General features: G+C 41.6%; 1 protein-coding gene across 3 annotated transcripts in view; it reads right to left on the bottom strand.

The window, feature by feature from the left end:
• LOC133344217 (receptor-type tyrosine-protein phosphatase kappa-like) overlaps positions 1–24,041 on the bottom strand; it is a 138,984-nt gene that overhangs the window by 22,358 nt on the left and 92,585 nt on the right. For 2 of the 3 annotated variants that reach the window (XM_061554266.1, XM_061554268.1), the window contains exons 17-23: positions 21,909–22,372; positions 16,803–16,890; positions 16,085–16,161; positions 15,202–15,228; positions 12,586–12,622; positions 12,077–12,174; positions 1,730–1,846 (exon numbers count right to left, since the gene is read on the bottom strand). In XM_061554266.1, coding sequence (XP_061410250.1) covers positions 1,730–1,846; positions 12,077–12,174; positions 12,586–12,622; positions 15,202–15,228; positions 16,085–16,161; positions 16,803–16,890; positions 21,909–22,372 — 908 coding nt within the window. The remainder of the gene's footprint in view (positions 1–1,729; positions 1,847–12,076; positions 12,175–12,585; positions 12,623–15,201; positions 15,229–16,084; positions 16,162–16,802; positions 16,891–21,908; positions 22,373–24,041) is intronic. The other variant, XM_061554267.1, reaches the window with a different exon arrangement.

Genomic DNA, 24,041 nt, shown 5'->3' with positions numbered 1-24,041 from the left:
AAGCAGCCGTCTTCAGGTGAAGAATGAGACACTACCAAACTAGGAGCTTATATATAAGCTGCATTGGGGGTTGAAGAGCGCCTTAACAAAAAGAATGTGCATGTGAAGAGGGATTTAGCATATTCATGGAAAATGCGTAGGCGTTGGGCGGGGGGGTGTCAAAGTCATATTATGCCCATGCATTATGCAGGATCAGCAGCAACCAAGGGGGGGTGCAGGGATTAGCAGTAACAAAGGAAAGGAATGTTAATGATATGTAGCTGCAGTTACTCAACAACCACGTAGAAAACTAAAGTATAAACTACATAAAAAACTAAAGTATAAACTGCATCGCACCATCAGTATACTTACTATACTCTATAATAAGCTGAGTTACTAACAGCAAGTAATACATTACAATTTTACCTCGTAAAAATTCTATAATATGCTTCCATCTAAACCTTATTCTCTTACATCACACGAGCATATACCGTACTATATACTGCCATAGATAAACCCAACATTAAATTATATACTGTATTGCTGTAAACCAACCTATATCTTATACATTTAATATCACACTATGTATTATTCTACACACCCTAATGTGTATCGAAATGGTTTATTACGTCCTTCCAATGATTGCTGAGCCAGAATCCATCTTCTCGGTTAAAGTTGTCTCTGTGTTTGTATATGTGGATCGCCTCATGAACGAATCTCTCATGATAGCCAGATGGCTTGCAGAGAACCTCTGTCTTGGAGAAGTCAATATCATGTGAGCCCACTGAGTTGTAACAGTGATCTGCCACGGCTGAGGTGTTAGTCCTACCGTGTTTCAGGTCAGCTTTATGTTCACGGATGCGGTCCGAGACATGTCGTTTGGTTTCCCCAATGTAACTGCTACCACAGAGGCAACTTAGTTTGTAGACGCCAGGGTACTGTATGTCTGGAACCACATCTTTTACAGACGGTACCAGATCACGGATTTTATGTACTGTGTTGAATCGGACCTGGATCTTGTGTTTAATCAGGATTTTGGAGATCTTTTTTGTGACCCCAGCAATGTAGGGTAAGGTGATGGTCTTGAAAGGCTCCTCAACAGGATCCTTCTTGATGGTTGGAGTGATGGCTTTGCGGATTGTATAGTCGGAGTAACCATTTGCCTTAAGAGCTTGGCGTACGTGTTTGAGTTCACTGGAAATGTGTTCATGGTCGGAGATGCATTGGGCTCTATGATATAGAGTCTTGATGAGGGAATTCTTCTGAGATGGATGGTGGTGGGAATCCGGTTTTAGATAAGCATCCGTGTGGGTGGCTTTCCTGTAGACATTCATTCTTATTAAAACAGGAAGTGAACATTACTTGAGGTAGATGAGAATTCCAGTGGGTGCATGAACAACAAATATAATATTAATATCCTTTATTAAACGAACAAAATACGTTTACCTTCACAACATGGATATATAAGGTGACTAAAGATAGCCCAAACGTAGATGCACGAATAATCAAAAAAATAATCTAGGAAAAAAAAAGATTAATCTAGGAAACAAATCGAAATATGAAGCGCTCACAACTTAAAAACAAAAACCCATCAAAACTAACAACCAAGTGAAGCAATGTGAGCGTAGTCCCGTCGACACACAATCTTACGCCAGACAAAAAGGATAACCACCCCCTTCCCCCCCCCCCCGAGGCAAAGTGAAGATGTGGCAGTGGTAGATTTTAGTGAAGCGGCTTGACACGTACGTACCCGCTCCACGCGAAACGTTCGGATGATGTATTCCGACAGCATCTCCGTGTCTGCCAGTGTCACCTTGATGTCCCCATACACGTCACTGCCATCGGGCCAGTACTTGCAACACTTGATCTGGCGGATAAATACAATGAGCACATACATATTGCTATTGGGTACAACTGTGGGTATAACAATAGTCACAATGGCTGGCAGGTTGCTATTGTTTTTACGATAGGATAGTACATTTCACGATCTATTGATAATGATCACCATCAGTTTGCCTTACCTTTGCAATTGTTTAAGAAAAAAATGTGTATCGTCTAGTTTTGGTGCTGTGATGTACTTCATGTACGAATAAAGATTTATATAATAGTGGATTCGACTGCAATTCACTCAACATATGTCTGCCCTGAGCCTTTTTAATCGCTGTAACTTTACAAGCTATTGTATAATGCTTATGATGTACGTGCTGCCAGAAGTGATGATGTCATATATTGGACACACTGTCAATTATGCCATAAAACACTTTACGAAGAATTCATTTAATAGGTGAGAGCTTGCTTTTACTTTAATTATTGTAAGCTTCATTATTATTTCATGTCAGAAAATGGTAATTGAATGAAAAGTAAATGATTAACGAGAATTACGCCACAACGATATTCTACCGAAAAAAGAACCTTGACAATTATCGTGGACGTTGCATCGTACAAAATCTTGGAGCATCGCTCCATCGCGGCAACCACAGCCATGCGCGTGTGTTCGTTTCATTAAAGGATGTGCAAATGAGATGGAAACATTTGGAGAATACAATAATATCGCATCGTTCAGACCGTAGCTCCTGTATTCAATATCGACGAACCAAAACCATCAACTCTGCAATTTAATTCGCCACCGCAATAGTTACAGCGTAAGAGCATTGAGCTCTGCTGGAGTTTCAAGGCTGGGATAGAATTGCAATGAGCACTTTCAAATTGAAATAGAACGCTGTTTTCATGTCGCTATAATTTTACTTCAATTAAGAATGCTTGTAGATGTGTACACTACACCAGTGCAAAATATTGTATTGAGATCAATTGTTCTGTATTGTGCAATGAAATGTTTTCGGTGATTAATTATTTCACACTCCCATTTGAGAATGACTTCAAAGGTTAACTTTTGCACTGCAGTAGAATTCAATTAATACTAATAAATGCCAAGCATGCTGCTATGTAATGGCAAGCACACTGGACTTTCAATCCAGAGGTCGCCGGTTCAATCTCTCGATGGGGCAGTTGAAACAATGGACACGTTTATTAAATGCCCCCACCACTGTCCACCCAGGAGTATAATTGTGTACACCACACCATTGGAACCTCATTTGCCAGTAAAAATATGATAATTGTTTTTTTACCCTTCTATCTGGTAACAAAACTGACACCTTTTTTACAAGGAGTCATGTTTACATAGACCACAATACCTACCTATACCTAAATGAGTAAAATAATATTTTGAACTGGGTTTATTCTATTTTAGCAATCTCCCTTAGTATCAGCTACAACCCCAATGCAAGCCCTGTTTCACTGGCTTAGTTGATATCTCAAGCAGTCTCCCTACTCCCATCCATGGAGGACAACCTATATTCCAGGATTTTGGTTTCCACTGAGGTGCATTATGGGAAGAATGGAAAGAACAACATGTAACTGGCAAAACACACAACTTTTTGAGATGTAATGTTATGGGGATCTTTTCGGATTTACCAAGGCAGCTACCTAAAAATGGAACTATTCTGGAAAATCAGTACAGGTGGCAACCTTAACCACTCCTTGCCAAAGCCAGCTACAGGCTCGGGGTCCTCTTCACTGCGTAATCACTTCGTCACCAGCAGGTGGCAGCACTGATCCATCTACTATCGTCTCGAAAAGTAAACAAGCAACGTGAAACACGGAGGTAATGGTGGCGCATGTGTTATTATTGCAGGTTGATGTTAAGTTTGAAGTGTTACATTTAGCATTATAAATTTTTATGCCATTTTTCTTTCATGTTTACAAACTGCAGTTCTATGCACTTTTATATTTTATGCCTGTGGCTCTACCCTGGCTGTCAAATATTGCCACGTTATTTAAGATAAAAAAAAATTAGGATGATAAAACCAGAAAATTACATTGATGAACCACGAAAAATTATCGCCGCATAAAACAAAAACCATGCCACATGATGCAATGCATGATAAGCAGTACAATTGTAGAATCTTAAAATTCTTATTTCTGTAATTGTTTAAAATCTTTTTTTTCAAACGAGGCTATAGCAAACAATATATTTAATTAACTTATAAATGTTGTATTGGCCTATCTAAATGCTCAAGCAACACAACAGTGCATCTTTAAAAAACATTTCCATTGCAGTAAATCAGCCAATGGGTAATTTAGTTCTGCATTGATGCAGCATTGTGATTATTTCATGATAAAACAAATGTATATTTTTGAAAGATATACAGCCCTTGGTCAATCCATTGCAAGATGAAGACGTCCCATGGTGTGTTGGCCATGGGGGTTGTTTAACCAAACTTCAGTGCAGGTTGGTGAAGAAGGGGGTGGGAGGGGGGCAGGATTAGTGGCGAGTGTGTTAACTACCTCGCCTGGTATACAGGTCAAGGGTCAAATCCCGACTGCTGCCACCTGTATATTTGGAGTTTGCATGTTGTCAATTCCCCGTGGTCGCATCGATTGTTATCCAATTTCCCCTCCAAATGTATCGACGCTAGAATTTGTTCCGGCCTCTGACCACTTTCTTCTTCTTCTTCCAGCTCCCGCGGAGGACTTCTCAGCGCCTCGCCCCCACTCACACGCAATGCGTGCAGATACTACTGACTCTATTGTGTGTAGGGTGTGTAGATACTACTGACTCTATTGTGTGTAGGGTGTGTAGATACTACTGACTCTATTGTGTGTAGGGTGTGTAGGGTGTGTAGATACTACTGACTCTATTGTGTGTAGGGTGTGTAGACACTACTGACTCTATTGTGTGTAGGGTGTGTAGGGTGTGTTGATACTACTGACTATTGTGTGTAGGGTGTGTAGATACTACTGACTATATTGTGTGTAGGGTGTGTTGATACTACTGACTCTATTGTGTGTAGGGTGTGTAGATACTACTGACTCTATTGTGTGTAGGGTGTGTAGATACTACTGACTCTATTGTGTGTAGGGTGTGTAGATACTACTGACTCTATTGTGTGTAGGGTGTGTAGATACTACTGATGCTATTGTGTGTAGGGTGTGTAGGGTGTGTAGATACTACTGACTTTATTGTGTGCAGGGTGTGTAGGGTGTGTAGACACTACTGACTCTATTGTGTGTAGAGTGTGTAGGGTGTGTAGATACTACTGACTCTATTGTGTGTAGGGTGTGTAGATACTACTGATGCTATTGTGTGTAGGGTGTGTAGGGTGTGTAGATACTACTGACTCTATTGTGTGTAGGGTGTGTAGATACTACTGACTCTATTGTGTGTAGGGTGTGTAGGGTGTGTAGATACTACTGACTCTATTGTGTGTAGGGTGTGTAGATACTACTGATGCTATTGTGTGTAGGGTGTGTAGGGTGTGTAGATACTACTGACTCTATTGTGTGCAGGGTGTGTAGGGTGTGTAGACACTACTGACTCTATTGTGTGTAGGGTGTGTAGGGTGTGTAGATACTACTGACTCTATTGTGTGTAGGGTGTGTAGATACTACTGATGCTATTGTGTGTAGGGTGTGTAGGGTGTGTAGATACTACTGACTCTATTGTGTGCAGGGTGTGTAGGGTGTGTAGATACTACTGACTCTATTGTGTGTAGGGTGTGTAGGGTGTGTAGATACTACTGACTCTATTGTGTGTAGGGTGTGTAGGGTGTGTAGATACTACTGACTATATTGTGTGTAGGGTGTGTTGATACTACTGACTCTATTGTGTGTAGGGTGTGTAGATACTACTGACTCTATTGTGTGCAGGGTGTGTAGGGTGTGTAGATACTACTGACTCTATTGTGTGTAGGGTGTGTAGGGTGTGTAGATACTACTGACTATATTGTGTGTAGGGTGTGTAGGGTGTGTTGATACTACTGACTCTATTGTGTGTAGGGTGTGTAGGGTGTGTTGATACTACTGACTCTATTGTGTGTAGGGTGTGTAGGGTGTGTAGATACTACTGACTCTATTGTGTGTAGGGTGTGTAGATACTACTGACTCTATTGTGTGTAGGGTGTGTAGATACTACTGATGCTATTGTGTGTAGGGTGTGTAGATACTACTGACTCTATTGTGTGCAGGGTGTGTAGGGTGTGTAGACACTACTGACTCTGTTGTGTGTAGGGTGTGTAGGCATGCAGACACTACTGACTCTATTGTGTGTAGGGTGTGTAGGCATGTACATACTACTGACTCTATTGTGTGTAGGGTGTGTAGGCATATAGATACTACTGACTATTGTGTGTAGGGTGTGTAGGCATGTAGATACTACTGACTATTGTGTGTAGGGTGTGTAGGCATGCAGACACTACTGACTCTATTGTGTGTAGGGTGTGTAGGCATGTAGACACTACTGACTCTATTGTGTGTAGGGTGTGTAGGCATGTAGACACTACTGACTCTATTGTGTGCAGGGTGTGTAGGCATGTAGATACTACTGACTCTATTGTGTGTAGGCATGTAGATACTACTGATTCTATTGTGTGTAGGGTGTGTAGGCATGTAGATACTACTGGCTCTATTGTGTGTAGGGTGTGTAGATACTACTGACTATATTGTGTGTAGGGTGTGTTGATACTACTGACTCTATTGTGTGTAGGGTGTGTAGATACTACTGACTCTATTGTGTGTAGGGTGTGTAGATACTACTGACTCTATTGTGTGTAGGGTGTGTAGATACTACTGACTCTATTGTGTGTAGGGTGTGTAGATACTACTGACTATTGTGTGTAGGGTGTGTAGATACTACTGATGCTATTGTGTGTAGGGTGTGTAGGGTGTGTAGATACTACTGACTTTATTGTGTGCAGGGTGTGTAGGGTGTGTAGACACTACTGACTCTATTGTGTGTAGAGTGTGTAGGGTGTGTAGATACTACTGACTCTATTGTGTGTAGGGTGTGTAGATACTACTGATGCTATTGTGTGTAGGGTGTGTAGGGTGTGTAGATACTACTGACTCTATTGTGTGTAGGGTGTGTAGATACTACTGACTATATTGTGTGTAGGGTGTGTAGGGTGTGTAGATACTACTGACTCTATTGTGTGTAGGGTGTGTAGATACTACTGATGCTATTGTGTGTAGGGTGTGTAGGGTGTGTAGATACTACTGACTCTATTGTGTGCAGGGTGTGTAGGGTGTGTAGACACTACTGACTCTATTGTGTGTAGGGTGTGTAGGGTGTGTAGATACTACTGACTCTATTGTGTGTAGGGTGTGTAGATACTACTGATGCTATTGTGTGTAGGGTGTGTAGGGTGTGTAGGCATGTAGATACTACTGACTATTGTGTGTAGGGTGTGTAGGCATGCAGACACTACTGACTCTATTGTGTGTAGGGTGTGTAGGCATGTAGACACTACTGACTCTATTGTGTGTAGGGTGTGTAGGCATGTAGACACTACTGACTCTATTGTGTGCAGGGTGTGTAGGCATGTAGATACTACTGACTCTATTGTGTGTAGGCATGTAGATACTACTGATTCTATTGTGTGTAGGGTGTGTAGGCATGTAGATACTACTGGCTCTATTGTGTGTAGGGTGTGTAGATACTACTGACTATATTGTGTGTAGGGTGTGTAGGGTGTGTTGATACTACTGACTCTATTGTGTGTAGGGTGTGTAGGGTGTGTAGATACTACTGACTCTATTGTGTGTAGGGTGTGTAGATACTACTGACTCTATTGTGTGTAGGGTGTGTAGATACTACTGACTATTGTGTGTAGGGTGTGTAGATACTACTGATGCTATTGTGTGTAGGGTGTGTAGGGTGTGTAGATACTACTGACTTTATTGTGTGCAGGGTGTGTAGGGTGTGTAGACACTACTGACTCTATTGTGTGTAGAGTGTGTAGGGTGTGTAGATACTACTGACTCTATTGTGTGTAGGGTGTGTAGATACTACTGATGCTATTGTGTGTAGGGTGTGTAGGGTGTGTAGATACTACTGACTCTATTGTGTGTAGGGTGTGTAGATACTACTGACTATATTGTGTGTAGGGTGTGTAGGGTGTGTAGATACTACTGACTCTATTGTGTGTAGGGTGTGTAGATACTACTGATGCTATTGTGTGTAGGGTGTGTAGGGTGTGTAGATACTACTGACTATATTGTGTGCAGGGTGTGTAGGGTGTGTAGACACTACTGACTCTATTGTGTGTAGGGTGTGTAGGGTGTGTAGATACTACTGACTCTATTGTGTGTAGGGTGTGTAGATACTACTGATGCTATTGTGTGTAGGGTGTGTAGGGTGTGTAGATACTACTGACTCTATTGTGTGCAGGGTGTGTAGGGTGTGTAGATACTACTGACTCTATTGTGTGTAGGGTGTGTAGGGTGTGTAGATACTACTGACTCTATTGTGTGTAGGGTGTGTAGGGTGTGTAGATACTACTGACTATATTGTGTGTAGGGTGTGTAGGGTGTGTTGATACTACTGACTCTATTGTGTGTAGGGTGTGTAGATACTACTGACTCTATTGTGTGCAGGGTGTGTAGGGTGTGTAGATACTACTGACTCTATTGTGTGTAGGGTGTGTAGGGTGTGTAGATACTACTGACTATATTGTGTGTAGGGTGTGTAGGGTGTGTTGATACTACTGACTCTATTGTGTGTAGGGTGTGTAGGGTGTGTTGATACTACTGACTCTATTGTGTGTAGGGTGTGTAGGGTGTGTAGATACTACTGACTCTATTGTGTGTAGGGTGTGTAGGGTGTGTAGATACTACTGACTCTATTGTGTGTAGGGTGTGTAGATACTACTGATGCTATTGTGTGTAGGGTGTGTAGGGTGTGTAGATACTACTGACTCTATTGTGTGCAGGGTGTGTAGGGTGTGTAGACACTACTGACTCTGTTGTGTGTAGGGTGTGTAGGCATGCAGACACTACTGACTCTATTGTGTGTAGGGTGTGTAGGCATGTACATACTACTGACTCTATTGTGTGTAGGGTGTGTAGGCATATAGATACTACTGACTATTGTGTGTAGGGTGTGTAGGCATGTAGATACTACTGACTATTGTGTGTAGGGTGTGTAGGCATGCAGACACTACTGACTCTATTGTGTGTAGGGTGTGTAGGCATGCAGACACTACTGACTCTATTGTGTGTAGGGTGTGTAGGCATGTAGACACTACTGACTCTATTGTGTGTAGGGTGTGTAGGCATGTAGACACTACTGACTCTATTGTGTGCAGGGTGTGCAGGCATGTAGATACTACTGACTCTATTGTGTGTAGGCATGTAGATACTACTGGCTCTATTGTGTGTAGGGTGTGTAGGCATGTAGACACTACTGACTCTATTGTGTGCGGGTGTGTAGGGTGTGTAGGCGTGTAGATGCTATTGACTCTATTGTGTGTAGGGTGTGTAGGCATGTAGATACTACTGACTCTGACTCTATATTTCACAATATTTGTAAACCTTTTGGATCAACTTTTTACCCCCATATCTGGGGGTGTGGTGGGGGGGGTCCACTTTCCATAGCTTTTTGATTCAGGCCTTCTGAAATGCTCTCTTATAAATGAGTTGACGGACGAACAGAACGCCGGCCTTTTATAATAGTTGCGTTTTAGAGTATTTTTCTGCTATAAATTTGCACGTGATAAGCCACTTCGTTGAGCCAACCTTATGTTGCCAGGTCGCTTCTGAATATGACCCATATAGGTCGGTGGCCTTACCTGGTAAAATACAAAATTTTAGTTTATAGTTTAGGTTCGAATTGTCCACATGGCAAACTCACGTCGCCAGAGTTGACGGTGCAAAGCACTAATCGCTATAATTAAAAATGTTGTGTATATATAATAGTAAAAAGTGAGTGTTCGGGAAATTAATGGTCCATTTATGCACCATGCTCAGAATAACTTAAAGAATAGCTGCAAGGTACAAAATGTAATTCAAAAAGGCATCTTCAGCATTGCTTCAGTGAGTCTGATATATTAGCTCAAACGAAAGAGAATCAATTCAGATCAAAACCTCGCATGCCACTTGCCTGTGGTCATCGACGCTAGGTGCAGCAGCGTACGATACATCAGAATTTCGTAATTTGATATCATGCCCTTGAGACACCCCCAAATAGTTAAAGCCACATTGCCAGCAGACCAAGTCACTTGGAGAGGCGGTTGCAATGCCCCCACCAACGTAGGGAGTGGCTCAAGCCACAGATGTTCCCAGCCAGAGGCAACGAACGTCACGCTTGGGCTCGTGTAAACGACAGACGTATTCACCTCCTACTAAATATACCCAGCGCCCCACTTCAATGTCCTTCTGAGTGCCTTGCAAAAGTCACACGCTGCCTGCAAATTAAAGCACGTGTTCTGGAGACATTTGTTTTACTCCCCCCGCCAGAAAAATTTTATATATCATAATGCGTCTGACTGTGCAATAATTTTTCATGGAGCCGTTCAGCGCCAAAACAACAAGAGTAACTCTGCAGTGCATATGATGCTCAATAGAAATATAAAATGGAAAAAAGTCGCAATGATTTTTTTGGTATGCACGGCAATAGGAATTTTTAAGTGGAGCAGCAATTTTTTTTTTTCCCAGACAATACTGTTCGGTAGCTCTCGCGTTATCCGAAGCTGCAAATTGTCATTTGCATTCAATGTGTCACGATCACAGGGCCCTGACAGAGCAAAAAACGTTTTCAAGTTTTATTTTGCTCTATTGTGAAAATTACTGCGGTCGTGCGCACAATTGCCCCCGCCGTAACCCTTGGGGCTCCAATGCACCGACATTTCAAACATGTCAGCAGATCTTGAAATGCAAATAGTAACATTAGCTCCACTAACGCGTCTAATTTGTATGCCCGTATCAAAGATGCCACCTGAAGGTGGTTTGGACAACCTTGGGTCAGTAGAGACACATCCAGGTTGAGCACTCAGCAGTTCAAGAAGGGAGAGACTGCATCCTATCCCAAGGACTCTAATTTAATGCCTGGCCTCGAACAAAACAAGTGACAATTATCTTTTGAACCTATCCAAAATCATCTTGGTCCAAAACCTGGCGTAGTTTGTGAACATCGGCAATGGTGAGATTAAGGTGGCAGTGTTTGGTGCTGGTCCTATTATATTCTCTTGTGCGCTATGCTGGCATGAATGGATACTTGCCAAACGCACTTGTCCCAGTAGCCTTCATGGCAAAATTTGATTTCTGCTTTTTTACGCTCATATCGCTATGTATGTGATGCAGTTGTTAGGGTGCTGTGCTACAAACCCAAGAACCACAGCTCGATTCCCACTCAAGATCAATTGCAGCGGGGTATATTTGAACTGGTCCTGATGGGCCTCCACTAGGTCGACTCAGCCTTAAATGAGTACCCGGCGCAGTGTGTAAACATCAGCACTGGGGAGGAGAAGGTAGCCGGGCATGGTCCTGGCCAACCCAATCCCCTCGTGTGCCGTGCCGGCCTTCATAGGTGCTCGCTAACAGCGCTTGCCCCAACAGTCTATAAAGGCAATACAGGGATATGTATCTTTGTACTGAGTTATAATGGAAGGCTACAAGGCTGTAGCATGCAGAATGTGTTTCCTGGGATCTGTCACCAGACTGATTTACACCAATCTGCTTGCTATGCATGTGCAATAGACCTGTGCAAGCTCGAGACGTGTAAGCCTTATCCAATGTGCGTTTGTTTGCTTCGCTGATGAGACGTATCAGGGATTGCTGAATGTGTCCCTGGCTTGTGATGTGCACTGACATTGGGTTTGATCCTCGATACGAACAGGTTTGACGAGAACCGAGGCTTGTGTTAGAAATTTTATTTAAGAATCAATTGCATAGGGATTTATATGTTTGAGCTCATGGCACGAAAGGATATCCTGTGAATAACAGTAAGATTTCCCTCAAATATGTACACATTGTATATGGATTTATACTGCTCACTTCATTTCCAACAGGATTCCTTGTTAAAAAAAAAAAGGATTAAATATATTTTTTCTGTCTCTGCTGGCTGAGAACTCCAGTGGGCCGTCGCCAATATTTGTAAACGTGGACGTCGATGCATTGCTGCTCGTAGCCCTGCTCGGTGCAACAAACAGCAGCTCACACTATCTCAGAGGACATCACCGAAAGGTTATTCCCCAGAGCATTAGACCTATTAGGACGACCAAAGATGTTTGCCTACATACCCTTTTAAAGAGATGCATGCGCTTACCCTGCCCACTTCCACCAGATTGGTGACCATTATGATGCTGGCACTGCGTTCCTGCCAGATCATCCTCCAGAAGCCGCCAACTGTGTCGGGAAGCGGACCTGAACGCGGGTGCACAATGGAAATAAAATCAATGCTCGATGGTCCAATGCCTTTCGGCCAATATAAATCAAACTGTGTTGTTTTATTATTTTTTTGGGGTTTTGTTTATTCTTACTTTCCATTACAAGGTACATCCATTGCACGAGTACAGTACGGACGCTTCGGGAAAAAAAAACACAAGAGCTCATTTTAAATAAACCGCACAATTCCAAATTTACCGCCGGCCTTGTTTCAACAGGATAAACTGATGCGTTGTAATTCACGACGTTATTGGGGACGCTTTAATTAGCAGGCTGTGTTTATAAGCTACGCGGCGGCCACTGTAAAATGATGCTTTCGTGAGGAAATACAGCATGCTGTATTGACAATATACATCTGTTTTGTGAGATAACTCAATTATTCTGACTTGCCTTGTGTGGCGATATAATGGTGCGTTCGGTAGTATCCCTGCAGAAAGAGAGACAAAAGAATACTGTTTGAATTTCAGGTCCTTTGAGCTGTCACATAACATTCAAATGAAACGCATCAGAATCGCTGCTCCACTATGCACGCATTGTCGAGCGAGATCACACAACGAAGCGTGCACCGGATTAATTGTGCAAAAGTTAGGTTTGATGAGCTCTGCAAAAGACATTTTTTGAGAGAGGAGAAAAAAAAACACACGAGCATACATTAACCTTTCAGTTGAACTGGTTTAAGCTGAATATACCGTTCATGAAATGTTACTGCAGGAAAAGGACAAATCGCTGATAATGGAGAATAAAACAAAAATCGCTTGCCTGCCCTGCTGCGATAAAATAGAGCGCCACAGTTGGGAGCTCCCATGCCTCCAAAGAGCCAACTCAAAAGGAGAGTCATTAACCTTTTCCGGAAATTCCTGGAACCCCTTTAACAACATCCCGTGAGAACTATCGTTCAGGCAACTGTGCCGCCTATTACAAAGAGTTAGGGCTCTGTGGAAGTGTTATAAAGGCCCGTATAAATGCCACAAACAGCCCTATCTTTTATTTTTCACTTCATTCAGGGAAAAAGGGCCTTAACGCGGCATAACTTAAGCAGAAACACATTCATCTCCTCCCTGTGCTACATGTCTGGATATTGTTGTGGTATTATAGCTTTTCAATGCGACAATGGGTGGGTAATGTTGGTCAGAAATAAGATTTCTTGATGTCCACAAACATCAGAAAGCATAGAACGTAATTACTGTAATTGCAGTACCATTATCAACTCGTTGACAATGAATTAGTACACAGTTCTTGAATATGCTGCATATAATTATATATTACGTCCATATAATGCTCATTCACATTCCATTTCCTTCCAGTTGAATTCAAATAAACTTACTGTGTAGAGAGTATATGTTTATTACCAGTTATCCCAGGACGAATAAAATCTCTCCTTGTATCATCGTAAGCTTTAGAAACAATTTAGAAAATAAGTGTGCACCGGCACAATTCAATCATTTCAACAGGTAAAGGGATAAAGGTGCAGCCCTGCAACTGCTTGCTCTTGCCATTGCTGGTGGAAAGGGCCTCTACTTGAGCAAGCTCTTGAGAGCTTCCCACATTGGCCAGACATCTTGAAAAGAGGTGGGTGTACTCACGCTTTGCCCCACCACGCATAACCGACCAATGGACTAAATGTGGTTTAACCCATGTATGCTTCTGGATGGGCAGAAGCAGGGAGATGTAAGAAACTTAGCCCCATTGTTTCAAACACCCAGCCAAGAGAGCGAACTTGGTGTGACCTCCGGTGACCTCTGGTATGCCACCTATTACACCGTGTTGAAAATAAATGATTAAATACATCAAATCAAACTTTGCCTAAGTAGGAAAGTGTTTCAAAAGCTACAAAGTATATATACAGAATGGTAAGACACTGACCTCAAATTAATCATTTCTATTGCTGAATATATGCCATGATGATATATGGGAGGAGTAGTGCTGGCACAGTGGTTAGCAAACTCTACTATGAACCTGGCATCGAAATTTGCTTTCCTGGCCAGCAGACATTATCAGCGGAAAGTGATGATATCAACCGGTCCTGGTTCAGATATCACCCTTATACAACCTGCTCTGACCAGCGCTCAAGTATGGTAAAATTACACTGACGTCTGGGACCATGTGGCAAGGCCTTTTTACAGAAATAGATTTAAAAGGACTACAAATTATAATAATTATACAAGATTTTAAAATCTTGATATGTTATGCGAGTTAAAACTAATGTTGGTCCTTACACGGAAATATTGTACTTTGATTTTATTTAATGTCATTGCATGTAACAGAGGCACCATAAATTTTGATTTAAAGCGTTCGTGACTGCAGGGATTCATATTCTTGGTTCTTTCGGTAAAGTCACGTAGAAAGGAAATAATAAAATAATATAAATATAAAACAATAAAATGTCCCTTCTACGTGACTTTACCGAAAGAACCAAGAATAAGAGGCACCATAGTCACCCAGTAGCATAGGTGTATTTACCAAGTGCTTGACATGACTGCCTGATATAGATGGCACTTTACTGAATACTGTATATTTAATCGAGTTGCAATGGCTTATTGTTACTACCAGTTCAGAAACATTCTAATATTATTAATTACATGCAGCATGCGCATTACTAAACAATATTCAATGATGAGTGAAAAAAAAGGGGGGAGGAATGATATTGCTCGAGTGAGGATGCCCTCTCTGCCTGATTAAAATGCTTCATTAAAAAGGATGCCAAGCCATGCCCCGACAAATGAGCAAACATGAATTAAGATGAAAAATGCGGGTGTTAATAACGATAGCAGAACCACAACAACAACAAAAAAAACCTCATCAATTTCTACGTTTATATGAAGAGCCACCTTAAAAACTCATCTCTCTGTTTCCATGGCCCTATTAACACCGGAGTGTGTTTTGAGCGTGGTCCATATTGACTCGGCCCATATTAAACAGAGATATGTTCATTGGGCAAACACGGCTGTGGCTATCATGTTAGAACAGCGCGACAAACGTGCGCGCACGGGCCCCGGCCGATCTTACCATGCTCAGCTCTCGGCAGCAACGCAGCTGATGTCCCAATGCAAAGCATGGGAGAAGCGCGCGCGTGCGTGTCACAGGAGAGAGAGAGAGTGAGTGAGCTACTTTGAACATTACACAATGTAAATATGTGCTCAGACCGACTTCAAAAGAGGGAGGGAGAGTAGATTTTTCGCTGCGGTGGACAAGCAGAGCATCGCAACAAATGGCGCTTGCCAATCATGGTAGACTCTACTAGGGCAGACGTGGAATTCAAAGTAACACATTTTTTTCCATCATATAACGCAAAGTCAATGCATTATTATCGATATAGATCAATCCTACGTTAACCCGCAGAGCTATTGCTGTAAATTGCCATCGTCGAGCTTTTACAGTTGATGCTGTGCTTAATTCTAGTTGCATAAACTCCACGTCTGATTAATATAACCACCTCGCAATTAAATCCAATATATTGGCGGCGTGTAACCAGCCCTCGAGGAGGGCTTACAGCAGCCTCCGCGATAGATTAGTGCAATAGATGACTGCTTGAAACACTTTGAGTGGTTGCTTTCAAAGAAACATAAACGCCCAATAAACATGTGGCTAGTGGACTGGAGCATCATTAATATTTAATCACTGCATGCACAAAGCCAGCACGTAGCAAACTATTTCTATTAACCAAATACAGAGGCATAACGGGCCATTCATTTATTTATTTATTATATTTTTGTAAAGTCTGCACGGGCAATGTCAACACCCGGTGAAACGTAACACAGCGAGATTAGAGGGACCACATCTCTTGTCGTTCCAGGATAGATTTTAATAACCAGAAATATCATCTTTCCAAATTTGAGCTGTGGAAGTCAATATGGACAATTCCGATGCATGACATTGAAAATCCACTTACGTCAACGTAGTTGGCATTGATGTAATCACTGTTTTGTTCCTCGTCCAATACATTCAACATCACCCTGGAATGGTCATCTGTCAAGAGTGGGTAAGTGAGCAAAAAAAACAAGTAAGTATATATAAAATTCGAAATACGGCATTCAAAAAAGACTTTGAACGTGCTTATGGCAATTTGAAATCAACATGTCGGCTTACATTATTCATTCTAGATTTGAAGCTTTCGTGACTGCAAGGATTCACTCTGTTTTTTTCGGTAAAGCCACGTAGGTAAACAAATAAATTCACATTATTCATGTATATTTTTAAAGACAAAAGGGGCGACGACCAACAACCCCACATTTCGATTTAAAGCTTTCGTGACTGCAGGGATTCATCTTCTTGGTTCTTTCGGTAAAGTCACGTAGAAGGGAAATAATAAAATAATAAAAATAAAACATAATAAAATAATTCTCACGACGTTTCGGCTACAACACCTGAGGACGGCTGCTTGCGTTGTGGCCGAAACGTCGTGAGAATTATTTTATTATGTTTTATTTTTATTATTGTATTATTTCCCTTCTACGTGACTTTACCGAAAGAACCAAGAAGATGAACCCACATTTATATTTTGAAGTGCGTGTGTATTTTTAATTTTCTCCATTCCTTTGTAGACAGGAAAGTGTTGACTCGGCTGTGCCGCCGACACCACTGAGCCAAAACGAAATGCATCGACTCACAAGCGATGATGTTGCCGTATCTGTTCTTGGCCCGATTTTCATCTCGCTTAGCCACATCCCACGGAGCCGACTGTCCCTCAAAAAAACTCTGAAAACAAGAAGAGAAGAGATATGCAAAATGAAATGTTCACATACGTGCGTAAAAATAAATAAAATCCTTTAAGTCGAAGACACGCTTCACAAATTATCTATTCCGAGTGCTATACTATATTGTAATGAAACCTTTTTGTCGGGATCATTTTGCTACTTCTCTCGATGGTTATATCGGTTGGTTAAAGTGTTCACTGCGTTGCCCGCAATGTTGCTTAAAAATTCTCGACACTATATTTAAGCTGTGTTAATTCAAGGCGGTCCTCTGGGTACAGAATGCACACGACTTTGGATGAAAGATTATTTGAAATACAGTCACTCCATGTACTGATGCGATGTATGGACAACAGCCAAGCTTCCCTCTTTTAAATGCATTTGGCCAAAGCTGAAAATAACAACTCCAGATGTCTATTAGTCTGCAAGCCAAAATGTATTTTTTCTGAGTTCCTTTTATAATAGCAGAATTTTTGCTAAGATTACATTTTATATATGCATATATGTCATTTAGTCTAAACATGGGTTGATTGCCCTCTTCTTTAATGAGGCACACGCTGTTTTTTTTTATAGATAGACTGATAAATACTGTCGAATAATGCGAGAAGAGAAAAGGCCAGCCACCATCAGACTCATTCTGTTATTGATTAAACAAATCACAAGGGTTCCTATCAGAGCCAGAACACAAGAAACTATGATTTTGTCTGGGCATTGGCAACCATCTTAACCAGGAATTTGTCAGTGAGAATTTATTTGTCATTTGTTTTAAACATTACATTCTTGTTAAGATAGAATACATGTTTAATGGCAGTAAATGATCAATTAAAATAATTATGTTATTATCAGTGATAATACATATCAATGCTCGAAAATTACAGAAAGAAATGTTGGGATAAATTACCGATTTTGCAATATCAAACAATCAAAACATGCGTTCTACTTGTTATTTGTGGAACAATTTAAACGGTACGATATATAATGTCTAAGAATGACTAACACGTACTTCGGTATCATCTGGCTTATTGCTGTGACTCACCTGAAAAATTGTTCTTTGTAGAATATATTCACCCAGTAATTAATGCACAATATTTTTGTTTCATGGCAGATGTATAAACTGTTATTAGCTTAACACATTTACCGTGAATTAACTTCTCCGTTCTACATTACCTCGGTGTGAAAATAACCACTCTTTGAGGAATTTGTCACACGACTCCTCTTAACCGTACTATGAATTGTGGTAAATTTGGACACTGTTCGTTAAACGACGCATAGGAAGAGTCACAGATAACGGTGGATAATTCGAATAGGACCACGGGTAATAAGGAGTTTTCATGGACCCAAAGCTCCAGTGGATGAGTTGAGGGTAATCGGGTGAATACATAAGAAATCTGTATTGATATTGGCTGATAAATGATAATTAATGTTAATATATACTGATATTATATATGATAGTCCATCAACTCTAGTTAAACACCACAAATTGAGGTTGCATGGATAAATCCGTGTTTAACATTTGTAAGTAAAACAACCGCTCTGTAAAGTTGCAGTGCCCCCCTGCGCCATATTCAAACTTGCAGGGAAGATGAATGCGTCGTGAGCCTGAGTGGATCACGTAACTTCACCGACCTGCTTATCCCCCCACTCACCGACTGAATTCCTTTAATTTCTGAGCTGGAAAATGCCGCTTGACAATTCCGTGCCATGTACGCAGGCCGTGCGCTTGCAAGGATATTCTCGTTTGGGGGGGGGGGGTGGGGTCACTGCCGACGGGCACGTTGCTCGCGTGCCAAAAGGCTCGGAGCTGCTTCGAGGCAAATAAACACAACGGTGGCATTTTCAAAGCAATTAATGGGGAAGTGCAGGAGCTAACACAGGTGCCTATCAATGTGGCAGTGGCAACGCCTTTTCATCTGTAAGCACCAAGTCCCACTTATAGCAAGCGCCAGCCAAAAGAATAGGTTTATCTTGATAATTGGATTCTGCCTCATTACGCATATGATCATTATCACCCTCCTCTTACCGTGTATGCCTTATTAATGCATAGAGATGGGGGGGTATATTTAAATAAAGCCTGACTGGCTGTAGGAATGCTAATGATAATTTTGATGTAAGTCTCAACTACAAATAGTATTTATCTTTTTTTCGATTTAAAGCTTTCGTGACTGCAGGGATTCATCTTCTTGGTTCTTTCGGTAAAGTCACGTAGAAGGGAAATAATAAAGTAATAAAAATAAAACATAATAAAATACAATTCTCACGACGTTTCGGCCACAATGCAAGCAGCCGTCCTCAGGACAATGCTTGCATTGTGGCCGAAACGTCGTGAGAATTATTTTATTATGTTTTATTTTTATTATTTTATTATTTCCCTTCTACGTGACTTTACTGAAAGAACCAAGAAGTATTTATCTTACTATTATTTTATTCAACGGTGAGGTTCTGCACAAAATTAAAAACAAATAATGGTGCCAATAGCCACTGATCAAGGACACTATCACTTTATAAAAGTATCTGCAACTAATATCAAGCGTGTAACTATCAGAGGTCCTCGATTATCTTGGAAACGCTAATTGATGTTTGACAACGTCATGGACGAAAGATCCAAATTGCACCGCTTGTGACCCTGTGACCCTGTAATGAAAGTTGCAGAAGTTATTTTGATGTATTTAAAAAAATGCGCATTAAAAACAGGGTCAGTTGACCTGTGGGTAATTGCATGACTGTGTGAGAACATCGTAAATCTATCACAGAGCTAGTTGCTAGTATGGTATCAAATTTTCACTAACAGAAACAAATATAACACGTTATTAATGTTTCATGAACGTCAACGTTCAAAACGGCGATGGATTAGACCAGACATTCTACATATATTTTTAAGTTGATTACATTGAGGTTCAAATCAAGTTGCTAAGATTTTTATACGAGGAATTAAAGGTCACATTATACCTATGCACTCACACGCCCAGATGCCCTATGTGCGGTAACTGTTATTTGAACGAATAGAATGCCACTCTACAAAACATAAAAAAACATGTGTGCAGAAAGAATGGTCGTATTTGGGAGGTGGTTACATTATACACACTACCAGGGCTCGTTTCTACCTAGGCCTAAAGTTCAATTTAGATTTGATGGTGCCGCTGGAATATGTTGGTCGGAAAGAAAAGGTTGTACCGTATTCCCATGGATTTTTCATTTGGCAGGTGTTCCCTTTTGCTATGCACAACATGGACTTTGCTTCAAGATACCGGTGGCAAGAGTTCACAGTCAATGCACTGTGGGTTGCTCTTGATGTGAGCATACTGATGTGCGAGTCACTTCAAGACCCAGGTACTGAGGTGAGAAAGTGTGCAAGGCCCTTTAAGAGGCTGTGTGCATTTAATAACGTGCACGCATGATGAATGACAATTACAAGTTGAACTGTCAATGTTTACTTTGGGGGAAAAAAATTACTGACATATTAAACTAGACTTCTGAATCAGAGTTAATAAGCAAAGGGTCATTTGGGTTTGCTGAGTATTCGTAAACGAGCTAAACACGAAGTACAATTATCTAACACCTAAGCTGCATCCATTAAGTGGTATGTTACCGATCGGTGTTATGTTTGTGTTTCATACACATGTATTACAATATAACTCTTAACCTTAACATATTTTCAAAGCTATGAATCTTAATCCTGACACACTGGTGATGCTGAAGATATTTGCTGTCAGTGTTGGAAAATCCTCAGCTCTCTGTCTATCTCCTTGGCAGCTTGACAGGCCCATCGCTGTGCTGACGCGGGGATTAGCATTGTTTTTTTTAGGCAGCACACAATCTTCCCACTGGACTGACACACACACTTATAAACGTGGCTATTTGAACATACAAAATAGAGTAACATTCAATGTTTTTTTTAGCTCAACTACAACTGACTTTTTTTTTTATAAACGAACCAATGTTTTAAAATCATATTAATGTAGCAGCTGGGAAGGCCAGTGGCACAGAGTATAAAGGCAGTGTAAATAATGTTGTTTTTATAATATTGTAAAGCCATACAATAATTGAGTTAAAATAATTTTAACGCTGCTCTGATTGTGTATTCTGTTGGCTTTCAACGTAGCTTTCCACTATCAGACTATGGACATGTTTCAGTTACCAACATAAACCAATAACTGCTGTAAAAAGAAACACAAAATACTAATTATAACTCATGAGCCTCGCCAATATATAGGCCATGAACATATTTTCACAGCCAATATGGGATATATCAAATGCTCTATCTGGATCTCTATTTAGCCATCATAGTTTCAGACCTAATATTTGATCTTAAGTACCTGCCCCTAAAACAAGCCACCCATTGAAATGTTACCTTCTCAGGGATACATGTTTTGTATAGGGAGTGGTCGAATAACAGACCAAACAAAAGTTTACATTTCAGCTGGGGATCTTAGTGGCTTGTTTGAAAAAAAGAAGTAAGCTCACAGGGGAGTTAGCAGCCAGATTGAATGGGTCCAATGAAGGATGCTTAAGGGGAGCTCTTCAGAGTAAGGTGGCAGGATGTCACCTGAAACGAGGAGGTTAGGATAAGAATTGGCCAACCACTGGCTAAGTGCTCTTGTGGGGAAGGGAAGGGCCTGGGTGAGCTGGGTGTGCTATCTTGAATGTGAAAAGCGTGCACTTTGAGAGGAGCTTTCAGCGGAGCTGAGAGCCTGGGGAAGGTTGCAACAAATGGGGGAAACTGTGGAAGACACATTATATCCGAAGGGATGAAGTATAGTTGCCATTGATGGATTAAAATGTGGGTTTAAAAACAATAATGGACTGAAATAGTGATAGTGCTATTATCAGGTAGACTGAAAAGTACTCTCGCTGACTATTGCCTCGGAAAGTATGTGGGATTGCAGTCCAATGCAAATTCACGAGTGACAAAAAAAAGCTCCAGAAAAAAAAAACACATTTCCAACAGGACGTTTGTGGCTTCCCATGCGCTGTGCCGAACTTGTCCATATCCCACCCACTCATTCATCCAGTTTGCTCTGTCACCTCATACTCCTCTTTGAAGCCATAGCCCTCCCCGGTCTTCATCTGTCCAATGTGCTGCAGTAGATCAGCCACGCGCACTGCAGGGTGCAGCCGCCCTGTGTGGTAGGCAGGTGAGTCGGGCCCATCCCTTGGGCGCCGGTGCCTCTGTGGTTGCTGTGGTTGTTGTTGCGGTTGTTGCGGTTGTTGTTGCGGCTGTTGCTGCAGTTGTTGCTGCGGTGGCATTGGAGGCTGAGGGGGCGGTGCGTGGGGAGGCAGGTGGTGCGGCTGGCTCGGCGGGCCGTGGTGCGTGTGGAATGACCGCACCGCCTTAGCCATGCTGCCTCCTCCTCCACCGCCACTGCCACCACCGCCACCACCACCACTGCCACCACCGCCACCACTGCAGCCGATGACACCGACCACACTGGGACCGCAAGCGGGGCCAGGCTGCTCCGCTGAGCAGTTCGCACTGCCATGGTTCTCATCTAGGACAGATGACAGACAAAGGGAGGATTTTGAATTATCTACATTTAATCGTATTGCATAACGTTTCCAAGATTGTGCTGTATATATCTGTGTCCGATGAGTTGTGCCGCGGGAGTGTCGTTCGGTACGATGTCTCGCGTTTTGCCCAATGTACTGAGAGCTTCTTCAGGAACTGACATAATAATAATAATAGTTAAATTTGTAACGCGCGCAAATTTGCAGACGTAGTGGCCGCAACTCAGAGGCGAGGAGCCAAGCTCAGAGTCGCGCTGAATTTGGTTCCTCTAGAGGCTCCCTGCACGTGGAGCAAAACGTCGGCCACGATGCTGGGCAACACGTGATACAACCTGAAAGAACGTTGGGAGAGCTATTATTTTTGGTAATAAACAGGAGTCGTGTGTATTTATTATGAATGTTTTTTGGGGCATTTAGGAAGATAACAATGTGATCCGCTTGTACACACATTGGGATTCTGTGGGTCATGTGAATTCTCAATGCTGAAAGTGTTGCACACAAAACAACACACTGTATGCGTGTGAACATCAGAAATCCTAATAGTGGTAGGATGCGGCAACGATGTCGTATAATAACCACATTTTCGAGGGAAAATTTACACCGGCTTTTAAGATACGTAATTCATGGAATGAAACGTGCAGCAATTTCCACTGGAAGATTTAAAAGCTTTGGTGGGTGATTATTTTCTGCGACAAAATGGAACGGTTTTTTTGCTCAGCATGTAAAACTAGTGGGGAAATAAAGTATTAACAGCTTGCAAGGCAGGAAAATGAGTCACGTTGTACACATAAGGCAGATATGAGCAGAGGGTAAATGGGTGGGTTAACATGGCTGTCATTCGCCTTTCCTCACATTTTCACACATTATAAATGTAGCCCTCCTCCTAATTTTCATGCCACACAAAATTCAGGATGAATTCTGCCAAAATAGGAAAACACGAAAACAAGGGAAACCTCCCAGATGGTTTAGGATGCTTCCCCTGCTTCTTGTAAAGATCTTTAGTAAGTTGGTTTAATTTGTCTGTTGCATTTAAACGAAATCGTAAGACCCATTGCTCTTAAATGCACTGATGATGCAGGTATCTCTTGTCTTTTTAGCTTCTCTTAAACCAATTATTATAGTCCATGAGCCCAGACAAGGTATTTTGTCAGTACCACCTGCGGTAGCAAACATCTAGTGGTTACAATTTATTGAGTGTGGCCAAAAAGTAAATGAATGTGATAACCACTTAAATTTGTGCAGAGTATGGTGTGAAAGAAGCTCAACATGCATACATAAAATTGAGTGGGTTGATAAAATAATTCCCTCCTGTTGGCCATAACTGAACCACCTTTCCTCCAGCCGCTCTCAGAGACACACTGCACCAATGTCCCATCTCTCACATCGGGGGGTGCGGATCCTCTCTGCATTCGCAGGTCACAGAGGCTTAGGTTAATGGGTTAACGAGCTGTTTCCCGTGTGGACCCAAGCCTCTACAACTCCCTTCCACGGGATCCCAGGAACTCTCTGAGTTAGTGGGCATTTTTTAAACACTTCTTAAAATGTATTTACAGTGTCCACTTTCGTATATTTTAACTGTTAGTAAATTCAGAAAATCGCTTTTAGCATTTATTTGATCATATATTTGTTTGTTTCATAAGTTATTTTTACGCT

Source organism: Lethenteron reissneri, chromosome 19 (genome assembly GCF_015708825.2).
Source record: "Lethenteron reissneri isolate LAM-NWPU_2019-01 chromosome 19, ASM1570882v1, whole genome shotgun sequence".
Taxonomy (NCBI): domain Eukaryota; kingdom Metazoa; phylum Chordata; class Hyperoartia; order Petromyzontiformes; family Petromyzontidae; genus Lethenteron; species Lethenteron reissneri.
Note: the sequence above shows the minus strand (reverse complement) of the source record. Positions and strands in the feature narration are given on the sequence as shown.